General features: G+C 41.0%; 2 protein-coding genes across 3 annotated transcripts in view; both read left to right on the top strand.

Annotated features, from left to right (window-relative positions):
• Positions 1-132: 132 nt before the first annotated feature.
• Positions 133-6,009, top strand: LOC118257988 (tubulin alpha-3 chain). Of its 2 annotated transcripts, none has more exons than XM_035566450.2 (5): positions 133-869; positions 2,278-2,500; positions 3,023-3,171; positions 4,023-4,703; positions 5,613-6,009. In XM_035566450.2, the coding sequence occupies exons 1-5, from the start codon at positions 867-869 to the stop codon at positions 5,916-5,918; spliced, it is 1,362 nt and encodes a 453-aa protein (XP_035422343.1). In that variant the 5' UTR covers positions 133-866; the 3' UTR covers positions 5,919-6,009. The 2 variants fall into 2 exon arrangements, with proteins under 2 accessions (XP_035422343.1, XP_035422344.1); XM_035566451.2 differs by having other exon boundaries at positions 269-732.
• A 1,118-nt stretch (positions 6,010-7,127) lies between these two features.
• Positions 7,128-22,978, top strand: part of HPS3 (HPS3 biogenesis of lysosomal organelles complex 2 subunit 1) — a 19,510-nt gene continuing 3,659 nt past the window's right edge. The window contains exons 1-15 of the mRNA XM_035566423.1: positions 7,128-7,440; positions 8,241-8,732; positions 9,657-9,843; positions 11,189-11,274; positions 12,454-12,646; positions 12,878-12,959; positions 14,084-14,238; positions 15,388-15,496; positions 15,689-15,870; positions 16,211-16,388; positions 16,967-17,197; positions 19,008-19,193; positions 20,545-20,733; positions 21,330-21,437; positions 21,800-22,006. Of these exons, the coding sequence (XP_035422316.1) occupies positions 7,218-7,440; positions 8,241-8,732; positions 9,657-9,843; positions 11,189-11,274; positions 12,454-12,646; positions 12,878-12,959; positions 14,084-14,238; positions 15,388-15,496; positions 15,689-15,870; positions 16,211-16,388; positions 16,967-17,197; positions 19,008-19,193; positions 20,545-20,733; positions 21,330-21,437; positions 21,800-22,006 (2,808 nt within the window). The 5' untranslated portion in view covers positions 7,128-7,217. The remainder of the gene's footprint in view (positions 7,441-8,240; positions 8,733-9,656; positions 9,844-11,188; positions 11,275-12,453; positions 12,647-12,877; positions 12,960-14,083; positions 14,239-15,387; positions 15,497-15,688; positions 15,871-16,210; positions 16,389-16,966; positions 17,198-19,007; positions 19,194-20,544; positions 20,734-21,329; positions 21,438-21,799; positions 22,007-22,978) is intronic.

Below are 22,978 nucleotides of genomic sequence, written 5' to 3'. Positions count from 1 at the left end.
AGCACTGAACAGATTGCCCAGAGAAGCTGTGGATGCCCCATCCCTGGCACTGTTCAAAGCCAGGCCGGATGAGAGCGGGCAGCCTGGTCTGATGGGAGGTGCCCCTGACTTCCTGTGATTTTGTTAATACAGGTGGATCAAAGTTTTGACTGTTACAAAAGAAGGAAAGAAAATGACAACAGGGGTAGCAAGACAGACCCTCCAGAGCACAACTGAACGTACACATTTCAAGCTGGATGCGTCAACCTGGACGCCCACGTACCTGCCTTTTCTGCTGAGAGGGATTTCTCCGCCCGGTTCGTGGCTGCGCGCCGCTCTGCTGAGAGGCACCGGCCCCCCTGCCGCCTCCAAACGGCCGCCGTAGAAGCGTGCTCCAGCGACGCCTGCGCTCCGCAGCCGGCCCCACTTCCAGCCATTCGCCCCGGCAGCCTCCAGACTGCTGCGAGCGTAAGCGCGCGCGGCGAGCCCGCGCTAGGACCTGCGCTGCTGCCTCAGCGCAGGGGGCAGCCGGAGCCCGCCCTGAGGCGACTCCTCGAGCCCCCAGCGTGCGCTGCACGCAGCGCCTCGGCCCGCACCGACACGCCCACGTCCCCCTTCAGCAGAGCTCAAGCCCGCCCCCTGCAACCACCCCGACTCGCGCTCTCAAGCGAGCACGTGGCAGTCATCACCCCACGTGGGCATATCAGCACGCTCGGCTAATCAGCGGTCTCCATTCGCCTCTGGAGCGCGCGGGTAACAGCCAATGGGAAACCAGCGCGCGAAGCCGAGGGGATCGAGGCGGTTACTCGGCGGCAGTTGGCGGTGCTCGGCGGGAGGTGGTGGACGCGGTCTGGTGCAGTCGAGGCTCCTGAGCTTGGCCAGGCAACATGGTGGGGAGCGGGACTCTCGCGGCTGGGAGGAGGCAGGGAATTTGGGAGCGCTTCTGCTGCGGTGGGTCTGGGGAGTTTAGGATTACGCCCACCATGGCGGGGCTTGCAGAGAGACGCCCTGTGGAGTCCCCACGGTAGCAGTAAGGCGGGAGGGCTTGGAGGGGGAGGAGGGAGGTGGCTGTAAGTTAACAGGTCAAGGCAGGCGATGTGCAGGAACTGGCCGGTGGCTAACAGGACAAGCCGCGTGGAAATGCAACGAAAGGCTGTTTATAGCGGCCGCCTCGCTGTCGGCGCGGTGGGGAGAAGGTGACAGGTGAGGGATAGACTACACCCGCCCGAGGTGAGAGACGGCGGGAAAGCGCAAGACAGCAGCCGAGCATTTCGTTCTGCCGTTTCGTGGCTGCGAGCTTCAGAGCTTCCGAGGGTCGCAGGCAGCCACTCGGAGGAGAGGGGGCTGGCCCGCAGCCAGCCATGTGGCACAGCTGCCTGCGCAGGGGCGGGGCTGCGGGGTGGTGCCCGGCGCATGCAGCTCCCGCTCTGAGGCACGTGGTGCAAACGTGCTAGGGAGCTGGAGACAAGCAGCACAAAGCCTTTAGAAACTTGGTGCTAACCGAATGAAGTGGAAATAAGTGCGGAGTCAGCCTCGCCGGCAACGGGTTAATGCCAGAACTCCGTGAGTGAGAATACAAACATGGAGTCAAGGATACAAGCTTTGATGAAGCCGTGAAGAAAAGGGGAGTGTAGACACCCTACCATTTATTTTCCATCTCTGCTTTTTCCTAGGTACACTGTAACACTAAGCTAGGATAACAGTTTATCTCAGTCTCAGATGTAAGACAAAATTGAGATTTTCGAGAGATTAAACAGGTGGCATGCTTACACAGGTGATTTAGCAGATGAACTCAAAGACGTATGGATTTCCAGGCACTAGATAACTTTATTGCAAAGGAAAACACACTAAAAGGTTTTATGTGGGAGAAATTCTTGCAACATTGCCCAGAACATCACTGGCAATAAATCAAGGAAATTTGGGGTTATTATATAAAAAAGTCTTCCAAAGCCAAGGAAAGGTGGAAAAGAGACTAGACGATATTAAAGATAGAATATACGTGCAGCATGGTAAGGGATGATAATACTGCATTTATCCAACGTGTTCATAGAGACTATGTAGTCTCTAAGGTTCTACAATATTCTCAATATCATAGTCCAGATCAACTGAGGCGAGTAGAATCTTGCCAGCAGGAGACAACTTGATCAGTGTCATTGTCACTTGAGAGCAACTGGGGAATACTGCAGCAGAGAAGGATCATGGTAACATAACCCACAGATTACTGGTTATTAGGAGAGTGAAATCTAGAAGATGGGTAGATTCATATTTCATTATCGTTGTTCTATTTTTAATTTTCAGCGTGAATGCATATCTATCCACGTTGGTCAGGCTGGTGTTCAGATTGGCAATGCATGCTGGGAATTGTATTGTCTTGAACATGGGATCCAGCCTGATGGTCAAATGCCCAGTGATAAAACTATCGGAGGTGGAGATGATTCATTTAATACTTTCTTCAGTGAGACAGGAGCTGGTAAACATGTTCCCAGAGCAGTGTTTGTGGACCTAGAGCCAACTGTAGTTGGTATGTACCCAACATGTACATCATTGTGAAACCACTCCTTTCCCTGCAGACATTTCTGTATCTTCAGAACACTACAGATTCTAAAAGATGTATACTTGGATGCTGCTTTGACGTTTTAAATTACTGTTACTTGAAAGAAATGAAATAATGATATATGGGGAACATTTGGGAGACATCAGAACTTTTTTGCAGTCTGTGGGTAATCTTCCCAAACTGCTACATGACATCCAGAGCTGAGCTTTGTTTATTCGCTATCTAGAATATGTCCATGCCTGCGATGTAGTTCTCTGAGTTACCTCCGTGTTCCCAGATGCACATAATGCTCTGAGTGCCTGCTGTTTTTCTCTTCGCAAAGGGGCTGAAGTTGTGCCAACTTCTTACGCTAGTCAGACAAGCTGCATGTAGTCACAGACGCTGTCTACACCCTTTTGATATGTGCATTTACTTAGTATTTCACTGCTAGGCAGCATGCATAGAACTGAACAGATAGATTTCATGTTGGCATATTCTGTTTCTTTGTAGATGAAGTACGTACAGGCACGTATAGGCAGTTATTTCATCCTGAGCAGCTCATTACTGGGAAAGAAGATGCAGCTAATAATTATGCTAGAGGCCACTATACCATTGGAAAAGAGATTGTTGATCTAGTGCTAGACCGCATTCGCAAACTGGTAAGAGTTCATGCTGCAAGTCATGCAGTTTTTTAAAATAATTGATACAGCTCTATAACTATCTATAACTGTGATTTGCCACTTGTTTTTTTTCAATCACTTATCCATTAAAATTAAAAAAAAAAAGTCTTCCTGCCTCCCCCTTTTGAGTTAAATAAAAATTTGGTCAATAAAACTTAAAGCTTCTTAGGATCTGAAACATCATTATTTGAAGGGATTCTAAGGATACCTCGGAAACATATTATAAAATCCTTAAACAAGCGCGGTCATATTGTTGTACTTATTTGCTTGTTTGTTATTTTCAACTTGAATTGCACTCTTATGTGTCAAGCAAAATATTTCCAGTACCTGAACCTCAGGTTTTGGTTGAAAGCTCAGAAATTTCAAGTATTTTTCTAGTTTTTTAATATCCTGATGTATTGTGAAAAACTCACATAGTATAGCATGATTCAAAGTGAAATAGTGATTGTCTATCTAAAATTATAAAATACTGGTTTTCAATACCTAATTGCTACTTGCTGCCACATAGAGTAGAATCTGTTCCCAAAGGTGTAACCCAGCTGTGATTTATAATAACTTTTCACAGTGGTGTACAGCTGCTCTTGCTTACAGTAGTGTTAAAATGACATCAAAGTCAACGTTGCTACTTTTAAATGTGAAAATACTCATTCAGAATAAGGTATGCAGTGTCACTGGTAGTTCTGAGTAAAAGATACGCAAGGAAAAAAGTTCACCTTTTAAAACTAAAAGAATTAGGAAATAATTGATTTGGTATGCTTATTTTAATATTACCCTCTCCAGAATCATCAATAACTTTTCTTTCTCTCCCACTTTTTTCTACCCCATTATAGGCTGATCTGTGCACAGGACTGCAAGGTTTCCTTATCTTTCACAGTTTTGGAGGAGGCACTGGTTCAGGGTTTGCATCTCTGCTCATGGAAAGGCTCTCTGTTGACTACGGAAAGAAATCTAAACTAGAGTTTGCAATTTATCCAGCACCTCAGGTTTCCACTGCTGTAGTGGAACCTTACAATTCAATTTTAACTACCCACACAACACTGGAGCATTCAGACTGTGCATTCATGGTAGATAATGAAGCCATTTATGATATATGTCGTCGCAACCTTGACATAGAACGTCCTACTTATACCAATTTAAACCGACTGATTGGGCAAATTGTTTCATCCATCACCGCTTCACTGCGTTTTGATGGAGCCCTCAACGTAGATCTCACTGAATTTCAAACTAACCTTGTTCCATACCCACGAATCCATTTCCCCCTGGTAACATATGCTCCTGTCATCTCTGCTGAAAAAGCATATCATGAGCAGTTATCTGTGGCTGAAATTACCAATGCTTGTTTTGAACCAGCTAACCAGATGGTAAAATGTGACCCTCGCCATGGCAAATATATGGCCTGCTGTATGTTATATAGAGGTGATGTCGTACCTAAGGATGTTAATGCAGCTATTGCTACTATCAAGACTAAACGTACCATTCAGTTTGTGGATTGGTGCCCAACTGGATTCAAGGTACATAAATAACTTAGGAAGTGCTTGATGTTTAAAATACTAGGAACTGCATAGTATTTAGATGTGATGGTCATTTTACAATGTTGTAATGTCCCTGTTAGCGAACTGCTTACATTTCAGACTACGTTCTTAAGTATAAATCCAAGATACTGCAACACAGATGAAAATTCTGTACCAAGTTATAGATTAGCTATCAGTTTTTATAGCAACAGGCAATATTGAGTATCTGAAAACAATTTAAAAACAGGTGGGTACAAAAAAACAATGCCAGATTTTTCTGCAAGTCTTCAAAAACCTAGGTAATTCTGTATAGAGAAAGTACAGGTAAACCTCAAGCAACTGTAGAAACACCATAGTAAGTTATCACGTAGTAGTTCAGTGCGGTAACTTCCCAGCAACGTTTTTGAGATACCTTAAAATGACAGATGCTGTCGATTTTGGGGTCTGTACTGTGATGACAGAAGTTCTATGGCACCTGGCTTCTATCACTAGGGCAAATCTTCTGTGTTGTTGTTGTTAACAATGTCAAGATGGCTGACAATGTCACCTTGCAGATAAACGATCAATCCTTCTAGCTACTGTCAGTGCATTCAGGACTTGAAAAGACCAGATTCGTATGTTCTAATTAGAGTCCAGTAAGCTCTTACTATCAATTATTTCTTCTAGGGCCCTTCCACAATCATTTGTGTGACTTATGCATTATAATCTGGTGAAAAAATTCCATAGTCCAACCTACCTAATATTGTCCCAATTTTAATTTGATCTGATCCTGAATTAGGATTTAGTTAAATATGCTCACGAAATGCGAAATAATTCTAAGCTGTTTGTTCATAACCATGATGTCTGTTCATTATTAACAGAAATGTCTTTAACTCTTCCCACTCAAAGTTTTCATCTGTTTCCTTGAAGGTGGGCATTAACTATCAGCCTCCAACTGTGGTGCCAGGTGGTGACCTTGCAAAGGTGCAGCGGGCTGTGTGTATGCTGAGTAATACAACTGCTATTGCTGAAGCATGGGCTCGCCTTGACCACAAATTTGATCTCATGTATGCTAAACGTGCCTTCGTACATTGGTATGTTGGGGAAGGAATGGAGGAAGGAGAATTTTCTGAAGCCCGTGAAGATTTGGCTGCGCTTGAGAAAGATTATGAAGAAGTTGGGGTAGACTCAGTAGAGGCGGAGGCTGAAGAAGGGGATGAATATTTAGAAAACTGAAATCTGGAAAACTATATTCAGCAAAAACAACAACAAATTGCAGAACCCTGTTCACTTGTTTGATTGTTTTCAAATAAAGTTTTAAAGGTTCTTCCTTTTTCTTCATTCCTATTTATATGTATAGTCACTTTGTAAGGACCACGTGAAACTGCAATTTTGGTAGCATCTAGTCATGTGCAAACTAAAGATAAAATCAGGAAATTATAGAATTTCCTGTGATCCTGAAGCGGTTTGTGACAAACTTATTTTTGGTTTTTGCACAAGCAGGAAACTTCTTTTTGTTAAAGGATTAATGGGTGTTATTCCAAGCCTGTCTCTATATAATAGACAGAAACCTGATATTAAGGATATCATCCCTTTGAAGCTAGCTTCACAGAAGACGCAAAAAATAAGTAATATTGTACTCAAGTAATTTACCTAACTGTAGTTATGGCACATGCCATTACAGTTCTGATTTGAACCAGCACTTAGTACCAGTATACTTGCTATCAGGACAGAACTTGATACCTTGAAAAATACAAACATGAAAATGGAGAGACTATGCAGACAAAACATAACATTTTCTGACAAGCATGCCTCCCTGCATTCGATTCCCTTTAGATAAAAGGAAAATCTGCTAAAAATACTCCTATTTTAAATTCCTCCATTAACCTATTAAAAATATTTTCTTTAGTGGTACTTTCACATTAATACAGCTTTATAGACACTTGAGAAATTGCTAAATCATGGGACACAGGTAAAAACTGCTGACCTACTTGCTTAAAATTATTCAATCTTGAGTTCTGTAAAGGAGAAAAAAACGTTTTTTGTTGTTTTGTTTTCTATAAAACCACGAGGAAGAAAAGATTATCTACATGTGCTAAAGATACCCGGGATTAAGTTTGTGGAAGTACTTGTATCTAGAGCATACCGTGGATGCACAAGTTAAGAAGTTCTAAAGAAAGAATTGCTGTATTAAAAACCAAAGGTGTTTTTGCATCTAGGACGCTGGAGGGTCCCAGATCCCAGCAGCCCAACTCGCTAGGCACGCTACTGCTAGCGGCACCTGCTCCAACTCAGCGCTGGCTCACCGCTGATTGCTCGGCGGTCCGCGGCAACTTACATTCGAACCGAGCAACGCGTAACGGCGGAAACGCGCCCAGGTCTTTTCCAAGCTTTATGATTCTGTGAGTGGTGCGCGGCAATCCCGCCCCCCCGCCGCCCCGCCCCGCGCCCGCTGCAGAACCGTGGGCGGAGACGGAAGCCGCGGGGCCCCGGGCGCTGTGGCCGCTGCTGTAGCGGGGGGCGGCTCGGGGGACCATGGTGCAGCTTTACAACCTGCACCCGTTCGGGTCGCAGCGAGTAGTGCCCTGCGGGCAGGAGCCGGCGCACTTCTGCTGCGGGCCCGACGTGCTGTTCGTGGCCGGTGCGGCGGCCAGTTGCAGGGTGGAGGTGTTCGCCGTGCGCCACGAGGGCCGCTGCGAACCCCTAGGCTCCTTCGCCACGCTGGGATCCGTGCTGCACATGGCGCACAGCCGAGCAGGTCAGTGCCGGCCGCTGCTGGGCCCGGGGAGGCTGGGGCGTGTCCGTGCCGGGCGCGGGGCGGTGCAAACGGGCACTGCTGGGCTGGGGTGAGGGGCGAGCGAAGGCCGTGGGGCTCCGCCGGAGCGGGCGGCCTGTGCCGGGTGCGGGAGCGTGTCGTGGCCCCGCGGCAGGGCAACGTGGCGGTCCCTGCCCGCCCGGCGCGGCCGCTGGTGGCGGGTTCAGGCGCCTCTCGGCGGAGCCGGGCGGCTGCCGCGGGCGAGCTCGCGAAGCGGCGGCTGAGGCGCGGAGGGGAAGAGAACCCGAGAGTGACGGCGGCAGCGTGGAGCCGTTCGGCGCCTTTTTGTCGTCTTCCTCCGCTCTGGCGGGACTCTGCGCTCCCGCCCTTGGCCACTGTGATTTTAGAGCGCGGGGTGGGGGTTGTTTGCGTCTCTTCTCCCCAGCCGATTCCACAGCTGTTAATGAGCCTTTGACTTTTTGTTCATGGGTATTTGGGGGTGAAAATACCTTGTCTGCGAGCGCTGCCCTTAAAGTGGGTTCATTTTAGAGGTATATCTGGCCCTAGACCTGTATGTTAGTTCACTTTCTTTAATGGTATGTGAAGTGTGCTTCACCTACCAAAGAAACTTGCACTCTGGATTTCGTTAAAGAAACATTGGTGAAAACTCCTTTCAAATTTTATGTGAGAGTTGAGAATTTAAGATATTCTTTGAAATGTACGTTGTTGGAATAGCAGGTAAACAGCTCGAAAACTGTCATCTATTCTATACTGATGTTTCAGTACTGCTGCTTTATTTTAAGGAGACTATTTGTTGACAATTGAAGAGAAAAGCAAAGCAACTTTCCTAAGAGCGTATATGAACTGGAGATGCATGTCTGCAGGGAGTTCTCGTGTTTGTGTCCGGATGGTTGGTCACAAGATGGAAGAGTCATACAGTGAAACCTTAAAAGAACATATGTCAATTGTGGAAATGCCACTTTCAGATCCTCCGCTGTGCGTTTCATGTTGTCCTGTAAATGGAGATATTCTTGTGGGCTGCAAAAATAAACTAGTCATGTTCTGTTTGAAATACCTGGTCATAAACCAGAATTTGACTGTATTAGACTTTGAACGCACCTTAATTTTACACATTGATGACTTCATTCCTACTGAAGTTGCATTCTGTGCCAGACATATAGCCATAACAACAGAATTGGATGTTCTGATCCTGAAACTGGAACTGATCCGAAGTGCAGACAGTACAGAGCAACATGCACATCGAGTTAGTACACTAGAAGAGCCTGGAAATGGAAGTAAGTAGAGATATTTATTTTTTTCTGCCTCTGAGAATCTGTTAAGTGACTGCTATTACTCTTAAAGGAGGTTCTAACAAGGTAATTGCCCTTCAGAAAGTATTTTAGGATAATTTTTGGGCCGTCAGTTGAAAGTTATAGTGCATGAAAAATTCTGCTATGTGTAGTTGGAGGTAACACTTAAATATGCTGTTGTTCTGTGGACGCTTTCAGGATGATGCAGCCACAGAATTAGATATCTGTTTTGGGGTACCACCACTGGCCAAATCAAAGTGGTAGAGAGTCAGTGTGTTGTGTTCAGAAAAATTCTTCCATCAGTGTCACTGCCCAGATAAACAGGTCTCTTCTAAGGGACAAGGGAGAGGCTGAAGGAAAGAATCATCTCGTGAACCTCGAAATGATAGAATATCTCGAGTCGGAAGGGACTCACAAGGATAACTGAGTCCCAACTCCTGGATCTGCACAGGATTACCCGAAAATCAGACTTTATGTCTGAGAGCATTGTCCAAATCCTTGGGACCTGCTACAACAGTTCCGTGTGGTTGTTGTGCTGCGGGCCCCAGAGCTGAACATGGTGCTCCAGGTGGGGTCTCAGCGAGAGGGGGAGAATCACCTCTCTCGACCTGCTGGCTGCACTTCTGATGCAGCCCTGCATACAGTTGGCTTTTCGGGCTGCAAGCACACACTGCCAGCTCTTTCATTGCCAGTTCTTTCAGAAATATTGACTCTGAAGGAATGAGACAGGTGAGGCCTAAATGAAAGATCTTTTTTGTCTTCTAGCAGAGCTCTTCTAAAAATCTCATGGTTTGAAGAAGCCATTGCTAATTAGGTAGCTGTAGTTGGAATGTTTAGTTGATATTGTGCCGGCATTTTGTTATTACTAAATGGAATGGTTTGAATAATTAATGCATTTCCGTTGTTAAGGTGTAAAAGGTGAAGACCTTTCAACACATACTTTGCAGCTTGAATTAGATGAGTTCATCATATGTCAGAAACCAGTGGAACTGCTTGGGGAAGAAAGTAAGCTATGTGAGATACCCATCACGCTGGAATCCACAGAGTTAGCTACAGAAGACACAAAGCACTTTCAAGTGCGGTATCTCCTTTTCAGGTATTACAAATGCATTTTCCCCTGTGTGGGTTAACTGTTACGTTAATAATTCCAAGGAGCAAATATAAGCTCATATCTTGATGAAAGAAATACCCTGGTATTTTGACTTCTGAGCATCTTATACACTGTTTCCTCAGCAGACCAAGAACACTGTGATGCCAAAGATGCCATTTTTGGCCTTGTGAATCCTAAGCTTTATTTAATTTTGAGAATGTGGATAGTTATTACGATTAAAATGGAATTTATCTCTGATGGTTTTGCAGTACTGGTGATGTGTAATGTCTGCTTTCATCATACAGCCTTGTATGCTGTGAAGACCATGCATTAGAGCTTCTCTTGCGATGTATCAGAAGAGATGTTTTTTTCTAAGCATACAGAATCATTTATGTTGAAAAGGATCTCCTGAGGTCATCCAGTCCAACATCCTACTCCCAACCAGAATCAGCTGGAGTAGCTTTTCCAGGACCTAGTCTAGTTAGGTTTTGAGTAGCTCCTGAGATGGGGGAGACTCCACAACCTCTCTGGGCAGCCTGTTACGGTGTCTGACCACTCAGGTTTTTGTACTTTCATTCTGAACTGGCCAAACTAAGTTTTACGTGTCTTATTCTGAAGCAGCTTGTGTCGAATTCTGTTATGGTTTAGAGAAGCCTATTATAAAGTATAACTCACAAGACTAATCATCAGTCCTGGCTGTGTGACCTTGATCAAGGTACTGCCTTCTGTGTGTCTATTCTGCAGGTTTCATCAACTCCAGCTAAAGTGATACTTCAATACCTTTAATATTTTTATATATATGTATATATATATATAAAATCTCCCTTTGTGCCGCTGGCAAAGGGGAATTTACCAAGTATCTTAAGCACTAAGAAGCTACACCTTTTATTTTTTTTAGTAATCAAAACCATTACACTTCTATCTAAAACTGAGTAAGAACTGACATCTCAGTCCAGCTGTGAATTTTGAAGCAAGGCAAGAAAAAGGATGACTCATAAAAAGAAAGAAAAGTAGGATTGAGGATGAATTTTGTTCAGTTAAATAAAAAGGAAGAAAGAAAGATTAAATCAAGATTCAAATCAATTGCAGCACATCTTCAATGATCCCAGACTTTGGCACATGACTTGTAGACAAGCGAAGAAAGAATTTTTGGTTGCAGGAACTTGTTGTTTCTAGCTGTGCTACGTTCTTCTTAGCATTGCTAAGCTAATCGCATTAGTAGTATGAAGGCAAAATAGTTGAGTGTTAAAACACCAACTATGGCTGTTAGAACTATTGCTCTTTCCTTGCCCAAGGTGAATGGTAATAGTTTCTCACTGATGTCCCATGTTGGTTTGGATATTTCCTCTAGGCATTTTGCACCTGACCAGTCGCCTTTTGGGTTTTGTGAAGAGATGAAGTTGCACTCTGTTCAACTGCTTCCTATATACCAGACAGGTAGATGCATATGCGTGGATGCATTGTGTTGTATGTCACAGGAGTCCTGGGAAAGGAAGGAACGTCTCAGTATAATCTCTTTTGTACACTGTTCCTGTATGATTTGTTTTAAAATTAAGGTATTTCCTCCCTTTTCAGTGATTTAAACTGGGCTTCCTTTAACAGAAATGTCTTTCTCTAAGTTCTGTGTAAACTTTGAACGAAAATACCAATTCACAGCACCATAAGAGTAAGTCTGTTCAAAGACAGCTCTTATCAGTTCTCTGTTGACAAATTTTACGTCACAAAACAGTCACTTTTTACGTTGCATAAATTAAATTGTCTTCAGTGTCACTGTAACATTCTAGTCTGTCTCTGAGAGTCAACACTGGAAATCAGAGTAGTAAACCTTAATAATATTAAGGTACAGGTTACCTTTATGCCAGACTTTATTTAAAATGACAAGGGATGAAAGCAAATTTCAGGGATTCGCCAATAAACACTAGCTCAAGCTTCAACATAACCAGGGGAAAATTTAATCCTTTGTTATGTCACCTTTACTGACTGCTCACCCAGTTTGTGGCTGTCTGTTCTGTTCAGTAGCAAAGTCTCATTTAAGTTGCAGCTGACTCAAGAGAACGAGCTACTTGCTGTTCAGTTCCATCTAACTTATTTTCTCTTGTGGTTTACAGACCTTGACAAGAGGGTCTGTAGAATCTGAACACACCCTTTACCTGCCAAAGTGGCTTTATAAATAATTCTGCCATTCTCTGACTCTCTTTCATTTAAGTGAGGATCTGCATTTTGGTGCAGTTCGTCTGCAGCTCTCGATGAGCATTCATTCGAGGTCACAAGGAGTTGTCTAAGACCAGACTGATCGTTCGAGCTATGGGTGTTTAGTTGTGATGAATCTGCCAGGACTCCCACATACTGTTGGGTCTGTGGAAATTCTTCGCTTGGTGATTCATCCACGCTTTTGTTAGAAATGCCTTGAAATGTGAACGTGGCATACAAATTGATGTGTTACCAACCGGTATGCTGTTCTTCATGTAGTTCTCTTTCTCTTCAGTGGCTACTAACAAAATCAATTGGAACTTGGTCAGGTCTGAGAGTAGCTTTTAGGCATCGGGCTTACAAAGGAATTGCAAGGTTTTGATTTACGAGATGTATATAAAATGCCTTTCTTATTGTTACATCTAGGAAGTTCTGTGACAGCCCATGAGGAAACTGAGACCAAGAGAGAACTACTCAGTCTCTTTTGCTTTTTCTCTTTGCCTCATGTTGGATATCTCTACTCTGTTGGGAAGTTAGTAGAACTGATTTCTACTTACCAGTATTCAGAGAAGTCAGAGCAGGCAGTTCTCACTCCACAATTCCTGCACGTCATTACAAGGTACTATATTTACGATTTTGCTGATTGTATTACTACCTTTCTCTTTGTGCTTTATTTTTTCCTGAGGCATTCTGGGCAAGCTCATGTTATGGTGCAGAACATCCTCCTGCCTAGGCCTCAAAGGCCATTTCTGCACAAGGAGAAAGATCTGATTCTCTTTAGTCTTGGCTTTTGGATTGTTGCAGGTCTTCATTTTCTTCGTCATCAGTGTTGTCTCTTCTTTCCCTCTAGTGAGAACCTGCAGTGTTTCACAGTGCGGTGCAGTGCAGCAGCAGCTCGTGATGAGGATCCATACATTGATACGACTGCAAAGGTGCACATCTCATTATTTTGCTAAAAGAGTTGGAGTAGCAGTGTGACACTTTGTTCCCCTGTTTCCTTCTGAAATCATGTTAGTTTCTATCGGCTGTGACCAAAAAAAAATCAAAAATTAATATTTTATTTCAATCTATGGCATATTCTAAAAGTCTGCACGTGTATCACTGAAACAATCTATTATTGTTGTTTAAGATTCTAGATAATTAATAGAATGTTTTCAAAAACTATGATATCACAAGGTTTCACCTAAATTCCATGCTATTCTGAATGGAGGGAGCAGTTTTCCCATGTTACAACTGATGGTGCTTGTAAAGCTTAACTGTCTTGAAACCTAAACTTTGGTTCTTTGTTTTTGTTTGTGAGGTGTGCATGTAATAGTAAGCTGCAGACACTCGTGTGTGTCCATATTGCAGCCTGTCCTCCCATGGGCCACTGTCCCTTAGGGGTGCCTCTCCCTGGTGTGGGTTTCCCACAGGCTGCAGTCCTTTAGTGGAGTTCCTTCTCCTTTGTGGAGTTTGACATGTACTTGTTTTTCCTGTCATTTCTGACATCAATTTCAGAGCTGGCTGGTTCTGGTTATGACAGGCCCAGGGCAGTTCATAGCCTCCAGGTCATCACTGCAGCCCTCTGCCTCCTTACCAAAGATTGAGGTTTCTTCAAAAAGTAGGGCACACATAATACATGATGCTGTGTTGCCTTGCTTCACTGTGTATACTAATTTGTAAATGTGGTATTTTATCTTCTTAGAGTTACAAGTGTAGAATATTTCTGGGCAAATGAGGTTGCATTTTTCCATTTTTAGTCCAGCCTAGAGGAAATGGTATGTTTTGGCTGAAAGATGCATGCTGAATAAATCAAGGGTGTAATACTGGATAGGCAACATAACAATAAATATTGCAAGCAAATATAATATTTCTATCTGTATTTTTTTTTTATAAAACGTAAGCAACTGAAATCAGGACTTTTGCAAACACATCAGGCAGTCTTACATCTCAGCCAAATTAAAACTATTTGGGATTATCTTTTCCACGTTAGGTAACATGTTTCCTTTTTGATTTAAAGACTCACTCAAAGCACACACTAACTGAAATTACAAAACACACTTGCTTTTCTTTATAGGCTTGTCCACCTGTTGCTCTGGATGTCTGCACATTACGAATGCAGCTTTTTATAGGACCAAGAGCTATCTGTCATTTCAAAAACCATATAATTCTTCTGACTAAGGCTAACACAGAAGATATTACTGAAAGACGAAAGCCTACAAGAAGGATGCTGTAAGAATTTGCATCTTTTGGGGAGATGGGATTTAGAGCTCTGTGTACAGTGCTGAATTTTCAGGTGTTGGAGTCGGAGAGGATCCTCTGTGGAAAGATTGTTAGGACATAATTCCCTAGCTGACGGATGAGAACAGAAATCAAGCATTGATTTTTGAATTCTACTCTATTAAATGACATGGAAGAAATGGAAAGTTGAACTTTTACAAAATAAGTTACTCAAGATTGTCAAAGCCAACTTTCATATGTAATGTTAAAATAACATTATGAAGAATGTATCTGCTACTGAGAAGAAAAAAATACTTCCCCTGGCAAAAAATATGTAGGAGTTATGGACCTGCAGGCTAACAAAATGTGTTGTAGCAAAAAATGAAAAAGTCTTAGAACCTTTAACTAAATGCAAGACAGTTGTGAACATTGCTATATTAATGACAAAAGAAACACTGGACTTTGGCCCAAGATAGTGTTGTTGTATGTATGTAGTCGAAGTTTTTCACCAAGAGGGTGGTCAGGTGCTGGAACAGGCCTCTCAGAGGATCATGGCACCAAGCCAGAGTTCAAGAAACATTTGGACAATGCTCTCAGACACTTGGTCTGATTTTTTGTGTGGTCCTTTGGGGACCCAGGAGTTGGACTCGATGATCCTAGTGGGATCAATCTCAGATATTCTATGATTAGTAAAGAAACGGAACAGGAAGACACTTTTCCTACAGTGTTTTAATGTTAGGGAATTGAAGACCTAGCCAATATATTAAAAGTGAAAGTGTTCAAGTATTTTTTTTACACCTTGTCTTGACAAATGTGTGAATTGAGCTGCAGGGTCAAGAGTGGAGTAAATCTTTATGGAAAGTAACTGAACATCTTAACTAATTTGAATTACTCACCTTCATGTATGTACATGATACTACCTGGTGTTAAATCCAGGAGAAGATGTAGTTGATGGTTTCTAACAATGATGTTTCTGGTGTATGAACATGCCTATCTATTACTAGCCATTACAACTTAAATTCACAACTTAACTCTCAAACGTCTACTAGTCTGCAAACATACCTGTTTATGCATTTAAACTGTCAGGTTTTTGTTTGTTTGTTTTTGGCTACAGAATGTTTATTTAGACATTGGTAACTTAACTCTTTTCCTTTTCTCTAGTTCCAGAAAGGCTAATAGCATCAAATCCAGAACAAATTCCGAGTCAGCGCCTGGTTGGAATTTATATATTATAAACACTGTTTCAACAATCCAGCTGTACAGAGAAATGGTATTTCCAACTCCTGCTTTTGTTTATTGACTAAAAATAGGTACTGTTAATCTCCGGTGCTGAATATACTGTAATATATTTCTTATGAATAGCTCATAATTCTATTTCAAATACCTGCTGCTTTCTCAAGAATTGTTTGTGTATATTCTTTATTTTTACCAGCATCCAAAGTGTATTGTGTATCTGTTCTAGGTAGATTATAGTAGAACTTACGAAAATGCGAAAACTGAGAGTTGCATCCACCTTCTAAGTGAGGCTCACTTACTAGTCAGAGCAGCTATAATGGACCCTGGTTTCCTTAAATCAGATGATAAAGAAGAACTTCTAAGAGCGTTCAGAGAAAGTTGTGCCTTTTTAGGAGACTGCTACAGCAGGTATGTTTTAGATGTCAAAGTGATATAGATGAGCTTTTGTTTCCAATAATGTAACCTTAAAATGAAAATCCATTATTCCTTGCTATTTTACTTTGGCATGGCATGTATATTTCAAATACTTATATTCTACCAGAACAGCTTAATCTGGTCCTCTGCTAAGTGCCTGGTTGTTTTGATTGTCAGTTTAACACAAAATACAATGTTACCTTGAGTATTAGCTATGTATTTGCAGATAGTGGTGTGTTTGCAACCTTGATGTGTTATTTTAGTTCTTAGAAACAGTGGTGTCAAATGTGTTGCTCTTAATTGTTCATTTTCCTTCCCATTTTGTTGCTTTCAGGTTTGACACAAAGGATTACCACCTTGCTTTGCCATACTATAGAATGGCGGGTTTATCCATGACTGAAGTTTTAGAGCGACTAGTTTCAGAAGGTGATGAAATACAGACATATGAAAGAGGTTTTATATTTTATTTAACTCACTCTCTTAATGAAGACATAAATGAAGAATTAAGCAAGGTAGAAACAAGTATTTTTTTCTTAATCTGATGATTTAATGACAATTTTAAGAACTGTGCATCACATATTAATTAAAATTTCTTTTGAAATGCTGAACTGTTTATTTAGTTTTACAATTATTCTTTTTCATACTTTTTTATTTACCCATTTTTGACAAAAGAGCATGCGTGTAACAGCTGCGATGCTTTGGGCTGCTTTCAGGCAACTTACGGGTTTGGTTATCACAAGGCATATTGATAATGATGGTTCCCACTTGCATACAGAGATACATTTGTGCTAGAAAAGTTGTCTTAGATCTCTTTCATTTTCCGTTTCTGCAACAATGCAAATTGTTTTTTGAACCTTCTTGCCATGTTGCACAGATTGGTAAAACTGATTCGGTGTGGTAGAGAGTTCTCTTAGCTTTTCAGAATATGTGCTGAATCATTCCTGGTTAGAGTACCTTTACTTTCACTAGTAGGGATTTGGTAGCTAAGCTGTACTTGCCTATTCAAAAGAAGAAAAGAAGTGCTTCTTATGCCAGAAAAGATTACGTATCTGGAAATGTTAAAACTGTCAAATGGGTTTTATTTTAATAGGAATCAGCAAATCAGGTTCTCCAGATATTCAATGTTGCTGATCCCATGCAGCTGCCTCATATCCTCTGCAGTCCCTGCATGAGAAATGTATGTCCTTTGACAGCTGTGAAGTATCTTCATAAAGTAGAAAACAATATGCCGTCGGTGGTCCTCACACTTACTAAGGCTTTCATGGCTCTGAAAATGGGAGACCTGATGATGTATGAGCATGAGATGAGCTCCCATAAGGAGGTAAAGTATGCTGAAAGCATGAACTGTTCACTTTTTGCAAAGCTCAAGTCAGTAAGTTTGGCTAGTGGTTCTGTTCTACAGTAAAACATCCTTTCAGTTGCTCCTCTTCCTCCTGGTATGCTTTATAGGCTCCACTGAATGTCTGCAATAACAGTAAGATCCAGGACTAGTGTATGCTGGGATGCTTCTGTCTTTGCAAAGCCTTATCAATAAACAAATGTTTTAAAGGCTTTATTTTTTTATAAATTAAATGCAGTTTACTGGAGCGTAACAGGCTCTACAGAGCCAATGCTCTTCACCAATATGGCAGGGTTGCATAGTAGCATTTTTCCACCTCTCCAACTCTCCACCTGTAATTAGTGTGCCCATGAAAACTTACCATCTGTATATAAACAGCCCTTATAAAATTGCTTTTGTAGCAGAATGTCCGCGGTGCATACAAGCCAAAGTTTCTGTATACAATCTCCTTATACAATTTCCCATCCTCTGTAGAATCAAACTACTTAACCCTTACTAAGACTAGATCAGAACCTACTTCAGTGCTTATCAAAATAAGAATTCCACATCAGTGGCGAAAAAATGTTAGCTGATCATTCTCTGCCATAGGTGTTCACATGTGGATTTAGACTGAGCCCAGTCTGTAAATTACTTCTTGTTAAGATTCTTCAGGAGCGTTGAAAAAGGAATGTTCGAAGTTTACGGAGCTTGAAATCTGGAATCTTTCTGAGTGTGAGCTGTTGGAGGCCTAAAAGGTTTTTAAAATAAACTGATAGATAGTCCAAACTTTGATACCAAGCTTCAGCATGAGAAGTCCTTGGAGAGCTTTCAAGAGTTACCAGATTTTGAATTGCAAGTTGGGAACTGTGGGTAGCTGTTTCAATTATGGTATTTAGGACCACCTGCTTTCTAACCATTTGCAGCAAGATCAGGTGAAACTGTGATATTACAAACAAGCTAAGAAAAATACACATTCACAGAATGGTTGAGGTCAGAAGGAACCTCTGGAGATCATCTGGTCCAAATATTCACCACCACCAGTCCATTGCATATATGTCATTTAGAGGTTAGTGATTTGATTGTGTGTGTTTTTTTTTCTCCTATTTTTAATTGGTCTATTACAAAAATACTTTACTGCATCTCACCTTTAAAAAGTATTTTAGTGCAAAGTCTTAAAAATAATGCTTCTAGAAAGATAAAGAAAGGAAAGATAGTTTCTACACATAGGGGTTGAGAAATGTAAACTTTCCTCCTAGGTCTGCCTTATATTTCTTGTGTAATTCATTTAATATGCTCAGGCATCACTTCCCGGGTGTTTTTAAAATGGAAATAATATTTTGTTATATTACCTTCAAAAGCACTGAAATGCCCAGAAACAACTTAGAGTTGCATATTGTGCAGCATGTTTTGGTCATTGTTTCAGGGGTATTTTCAATATAAAAATCATATTTCAGCAAAGTAGTTAATTGAAATTTCAGCCAGTGATTTTTCAGAACACCCCGTGTGTTTAGTGACTGTGATTCCATAGTAAAATCTTTCTTATGTGTACAGTAATTCCAGATTTCAACAGCACATTTTTTCCAGTGTTCAGGCAATTGTCATGGTGCTCAGGAGTCACCGATCCAGCACACAGTTTGGACCTGGATCTCTGGAGAGCTACTCTATAAACTGTAGAAAGCTTTTATTTCCTTCCCCTTACTTTTCTTTATTTCATCTATATAAACTTGACTGCCTGAGAAAATACTGAGTTTGCGGAGTTGAATTGTACATGGGTTGAGTTCTTTACCTGATTTATATCTGACTATGTTTGTAGACAGTACTGGCCTCTGGCTTCACTGAGCAACCAAAACTCCTGAGACAGTATAAAGAAGGAATCGTTATTCCAACTGAATTTGCTGTTCACCTGAAGGAGATGCAGCCTGGATTATTGGTGGCTGCCACTGTGGCTTTGCATGAGAACAGTAAAATTGAACTGGAAGAAGCAGATGTGTTTTTCAAGGTTGGCCTGTGATAATTTTTTCCTTTTTTTTCTTTTTTTTTCTTCATGTACTGATGTTATGAGTAAGCAAAGTGGTCTCAGTTGCTACTTCAGTCACATTTCAGCATTCTTTTTTTTTGAAAGAGAGAGATGAACGTTGGATATGTTCCAGTTTTGATAGGTGACTACAGAATCAGAATCTGGAATTTCTGGAAAGAAATACTGGTCAAATCAAGTAAAAAAAAAAAAAAAATCCATTAACACTTGAATGGAAAATACCCCAGTCTGAGGGATCTTTCAGTGGCTTCCTAATAGTTTGGCTTCCTAAGACTATTAAAACTTAACAGAATTTGGATAAATCGCTTCCATAGGCTCCTTTTGATGAGACATATTTCTAAAGAATGAGAATATTAAATACACATTATATATTAAATGCTTTAAATATGAAGGTATATAATGCTCTGATCATCTGTATACATTTCTGAAAGAAGATTAGGTCTCTGCAGTTTATGGAAAGAAAAATAGAATTATAGAATGGCTGGGGTTGGAAGGGACTTCAGTGATAATCTATTTCCAACCCCCCTGCTGTGGGCAGGGATGTCACCAACTAGATCAGGGTGCTAAGGGCTCCATCCAACCTCGATTTGATCAATTGGTTCAATTCAATACATTGTTTTTCTAGTCACTGACGTTTTCTTTGTTTGGACTGGGAATAGACAAAACTTTTTTTCTACAATCAGTAATGTTGTTTGGATTAAAACCACATCTACTTCAATATTGGTATGTCGTGGTCTTGCTTCTGTTACTGTGCAAGACCTGTATCAGAAATACCAAATCATGAAACTTGAAATAGAACAAATACGTTTTTTCAAAGTCACGTGTAAACTGAGTAACAGTTCTTTTCCCTGCCTGACACACCAGGCCTTAAAGCCCAGAAACATCTCCCTTGTGGGACCTACCATTATACCCAACTGAGCTGCACAGCATTTTGTTATCATTGGCCTTTGATTACAATAAGATTCTTTTTTAGAAGACGTCTGTTAGGCTGTTGGTGTATATAAAAGCCTCCAAAGTAACAGTCAGTAAATCCTTGTTGACAATGTGCTGACATTTCTGGCAGTGGAATAAATCTTCAAGAAGTAATCGAATCGGTACGTTAGAATTGATTACTTTAAAATCATTCCATGAACTTTATACTTTGCCAAGCACTGTATTATGTAGAATCACATCTATCACCTCAAGACAAAAAGAGAACCAACATCGTGCCACTAGTAGAAGTGAAAAAACGTTCCTTTTGTTTGTTCTAACTTCTGCTACTAATAATTGCCACATTCTATACTAACTTGCTGTCTTCTAATGTTTCTGTTCTTAGATATTGTGTAATAACAGTGAAAACGCTGTTCCTCAGCTCTTGGTAGATTTCTGGGAAGCTCTCCTTGTAGTATGCTCTCAGGAAGATGTACTTCAGGAGCTCTTACTGAGGGTTACTTCTCAGTATGTTTGGAGAATATCAAAGAAGCAACTTCCTGAGACTAAGCCATTGAAAACAACAGAGGATCTGGTAAGTGTACTACTCAGAAGTTTTATGTCTGTATTGTCCATCCAAAGTCTATCCAAATATTTCGTATTTTAATTCTGGACAGTTTATCACTTAAAAGAAGCAAGACTGAAAGTAAATGATGTAGTGTGCACTTACCAGGCAGATGGTTCTGGGGAATCCTATTCTTTAGGAGCATTTGCAAATACAATCAGCAGGAATCTCAGCTCTGGGCAGAAATAAGGGCTAAAATGAAACAATGAGAGTTTGTCAGGTGGAGTGTTTTATTATTTTTTTTCCCTTAATGAAAAATTTACAAAGCTGACTAAATGAGAAAACATACGAGTGATGGATTGTAAAGTATTCTGAACAGGGAGTCTAAAATACAGAATTAAATAGAAGTTTCCAGTTTATTTGTTACTCAATTGTATGAACCAGAAGAAAGAACAGTTGCTATTCCAAGTATACTATTTAAGAACAAAATTTTCTTCACTTGTGATGGGGGTGTGGTGTGGGTGTGTTCACAAGGAACTGTCACTAACAGAAATACTTGTTATTACTATTTCTCTCTCTCCATCTCGCTTGCGCTCTCTCTCTCTCTCTGTCTCTCTCTCTCACAGATAAACTCCTGTAATCGTTTTGGGTTCATTTTCCCATGGGTTACTTTCATAATGTCAATGGGATCTCCACCCGATAAAGATTACCCTGAAGATATTTCAAGGCTACAGGTATGAAACCCTTAAACTTTGCTGTTTGCAACTTAGATCCATTCTGCAAATGTTCATGCCTGTAGAGCTTTCTCTAGCAGCCTCCTCTCCTCCTTCCCTGCCCACTCCCCAAATTATCCAAGTTGAACTAAAAGACCCATTGAAATCATTGAAGAAAAAAATACCAAAATGACACATCAATAACTGTGATACTTGCTTTTCAATTAACTCTAAACTTAATCAGTTTTCAATAACATTTAATAAAATAAATATTATTTCAAATGTACTATGATAAGTACAGGCCTTTTGTTCTAAGGTTACGGTTAGCATTGCTTTGCAAAGTTTGATTTAAATTCAAACAAAACTTTTCTTTCTGTCTCTAGTCTCTCTTATGTAGTCAGTCGATCAATATAACTGCAGCTCTGCCTATCTTGGAACCTCTGATAGAGGCTGGCAATGTCGGCCTCACCATCCATGTTCTCTGCAGTACCCATCTGGGCAAGTATGAGGATTCCATTGACCAGCTTCTCAAAAGGTGTCCTGCTGCAGCTGTGTTATATGCTCAGCACGAACTGAAGGATGATAGTCGGGTGAGCTACTTTGGTTAAACTCATTCAGATTTTTTTTTTTTCCCTCTAACTAAAATGTTATTGTATACAGATAGACTCTGGATGGATCAAATAGCCAATATTTCAGACAAAGTAAATTGCTTAGCTTGCTTTGAACCACGTGCCTGGCCTTTAAATTCCATAACTCAGTCCCACTAATTTTAATGAAACGCTTTTCCCTGTTTCTTCTGTGACTCCCTGTATTCATTCTGGTAAGTTTAAAGTATAATCTTTTCAGAGAGCAGAGGACCTCAGAAAACAGAGTAATTTTTTTCCATTATAAGTGGAAAACTGTCTAGTTTCTCACTAATCTGTGTTCTAATTTGTTTGGTATTATTGTATAACGTGTCATATTTTAGTAATAAGCTAGGAGAAGATCCTTCAAATAATATCACGTTTAAGTATGTTCTTGTGTTTTTAGTGACACCTTACCATCAAAATGGTACTGGTACAGTAGTGAAAAATTTCACATTCTTTATGTCCCATTTTTCACATAGGCCTCCGTGCAGTTTTAACTGATGTAACTGATTCTATTCCAGTGTTTGGGGAGTACAGGATTTTACTTCCATTGCCTATCACAGCTACTTAATTGTCCACATTTTTGTTGGCCAAACTCAGCAAAGGTGATTATCTTCCAGATGGAAATACTATTGCTGCATTCAAGACCAAATTTGTGCTTTATGTTCAGATCTAAAAATGGGTTCTTTGATAATTTTCATGTTGGTTGTAGAGTTGTGAGGGTACAATAATGAATCAGAACACAGGTGGTAGAAAAGGGTTACCATGTTTAAAAAAGAAAAGAAAGAAATCTCTTCCCCCTCTTTTCACTGTTATTGACAAAATGACAGTAAATAGCTCACTACTTTAGCTGTTGGAAGCAGATTAGGTCAGGACACAGCAGTGTTCTTACAATAATTTTATTCACCACTTCGCATGGAGCTGTTTGGATGGAAA

The sequence above is a fragment of the Cygnus atratus genome, chromosome 9 (genome assembly GCF_013377495.2).
Source record: "Cygnus atratus isolate AKBS03 ecotype Queensland, Australia chromosome 9, CAtr_DNAZoo_HiC_assembly, whole genome shotgun sequence".
NCBI lineage: Eukaryota > Metazoa > Chordata > Aves > Anseriformes > Anatidae > Cygnus > Cygnus atratus.
Note: the sequence above shows the minus strand (reverse complement) of the source record. Positions and strands in the feature narration are given on the sequence as shown.

Excerpts from the sequence above, each read along its gene's own strand:
- LOC118257988 (XM_035566450.2), top strand. Across the intron at positions 2,501-3,022 it reads CCTAGAGCCAACTGTAGTTG|ATGAAGTACGTACAGGCACG; the intron begins GTATGTACCCAA and ends GTTTCTTTGTAG. Across the intron at positions 3,172-4,022 it reads TAGACCGCATTCGCAAACTG|GCTGATCTGTGCACAGGACT; the intron begins GTAAGAGTTCAT and ends ACCCCATTATAG.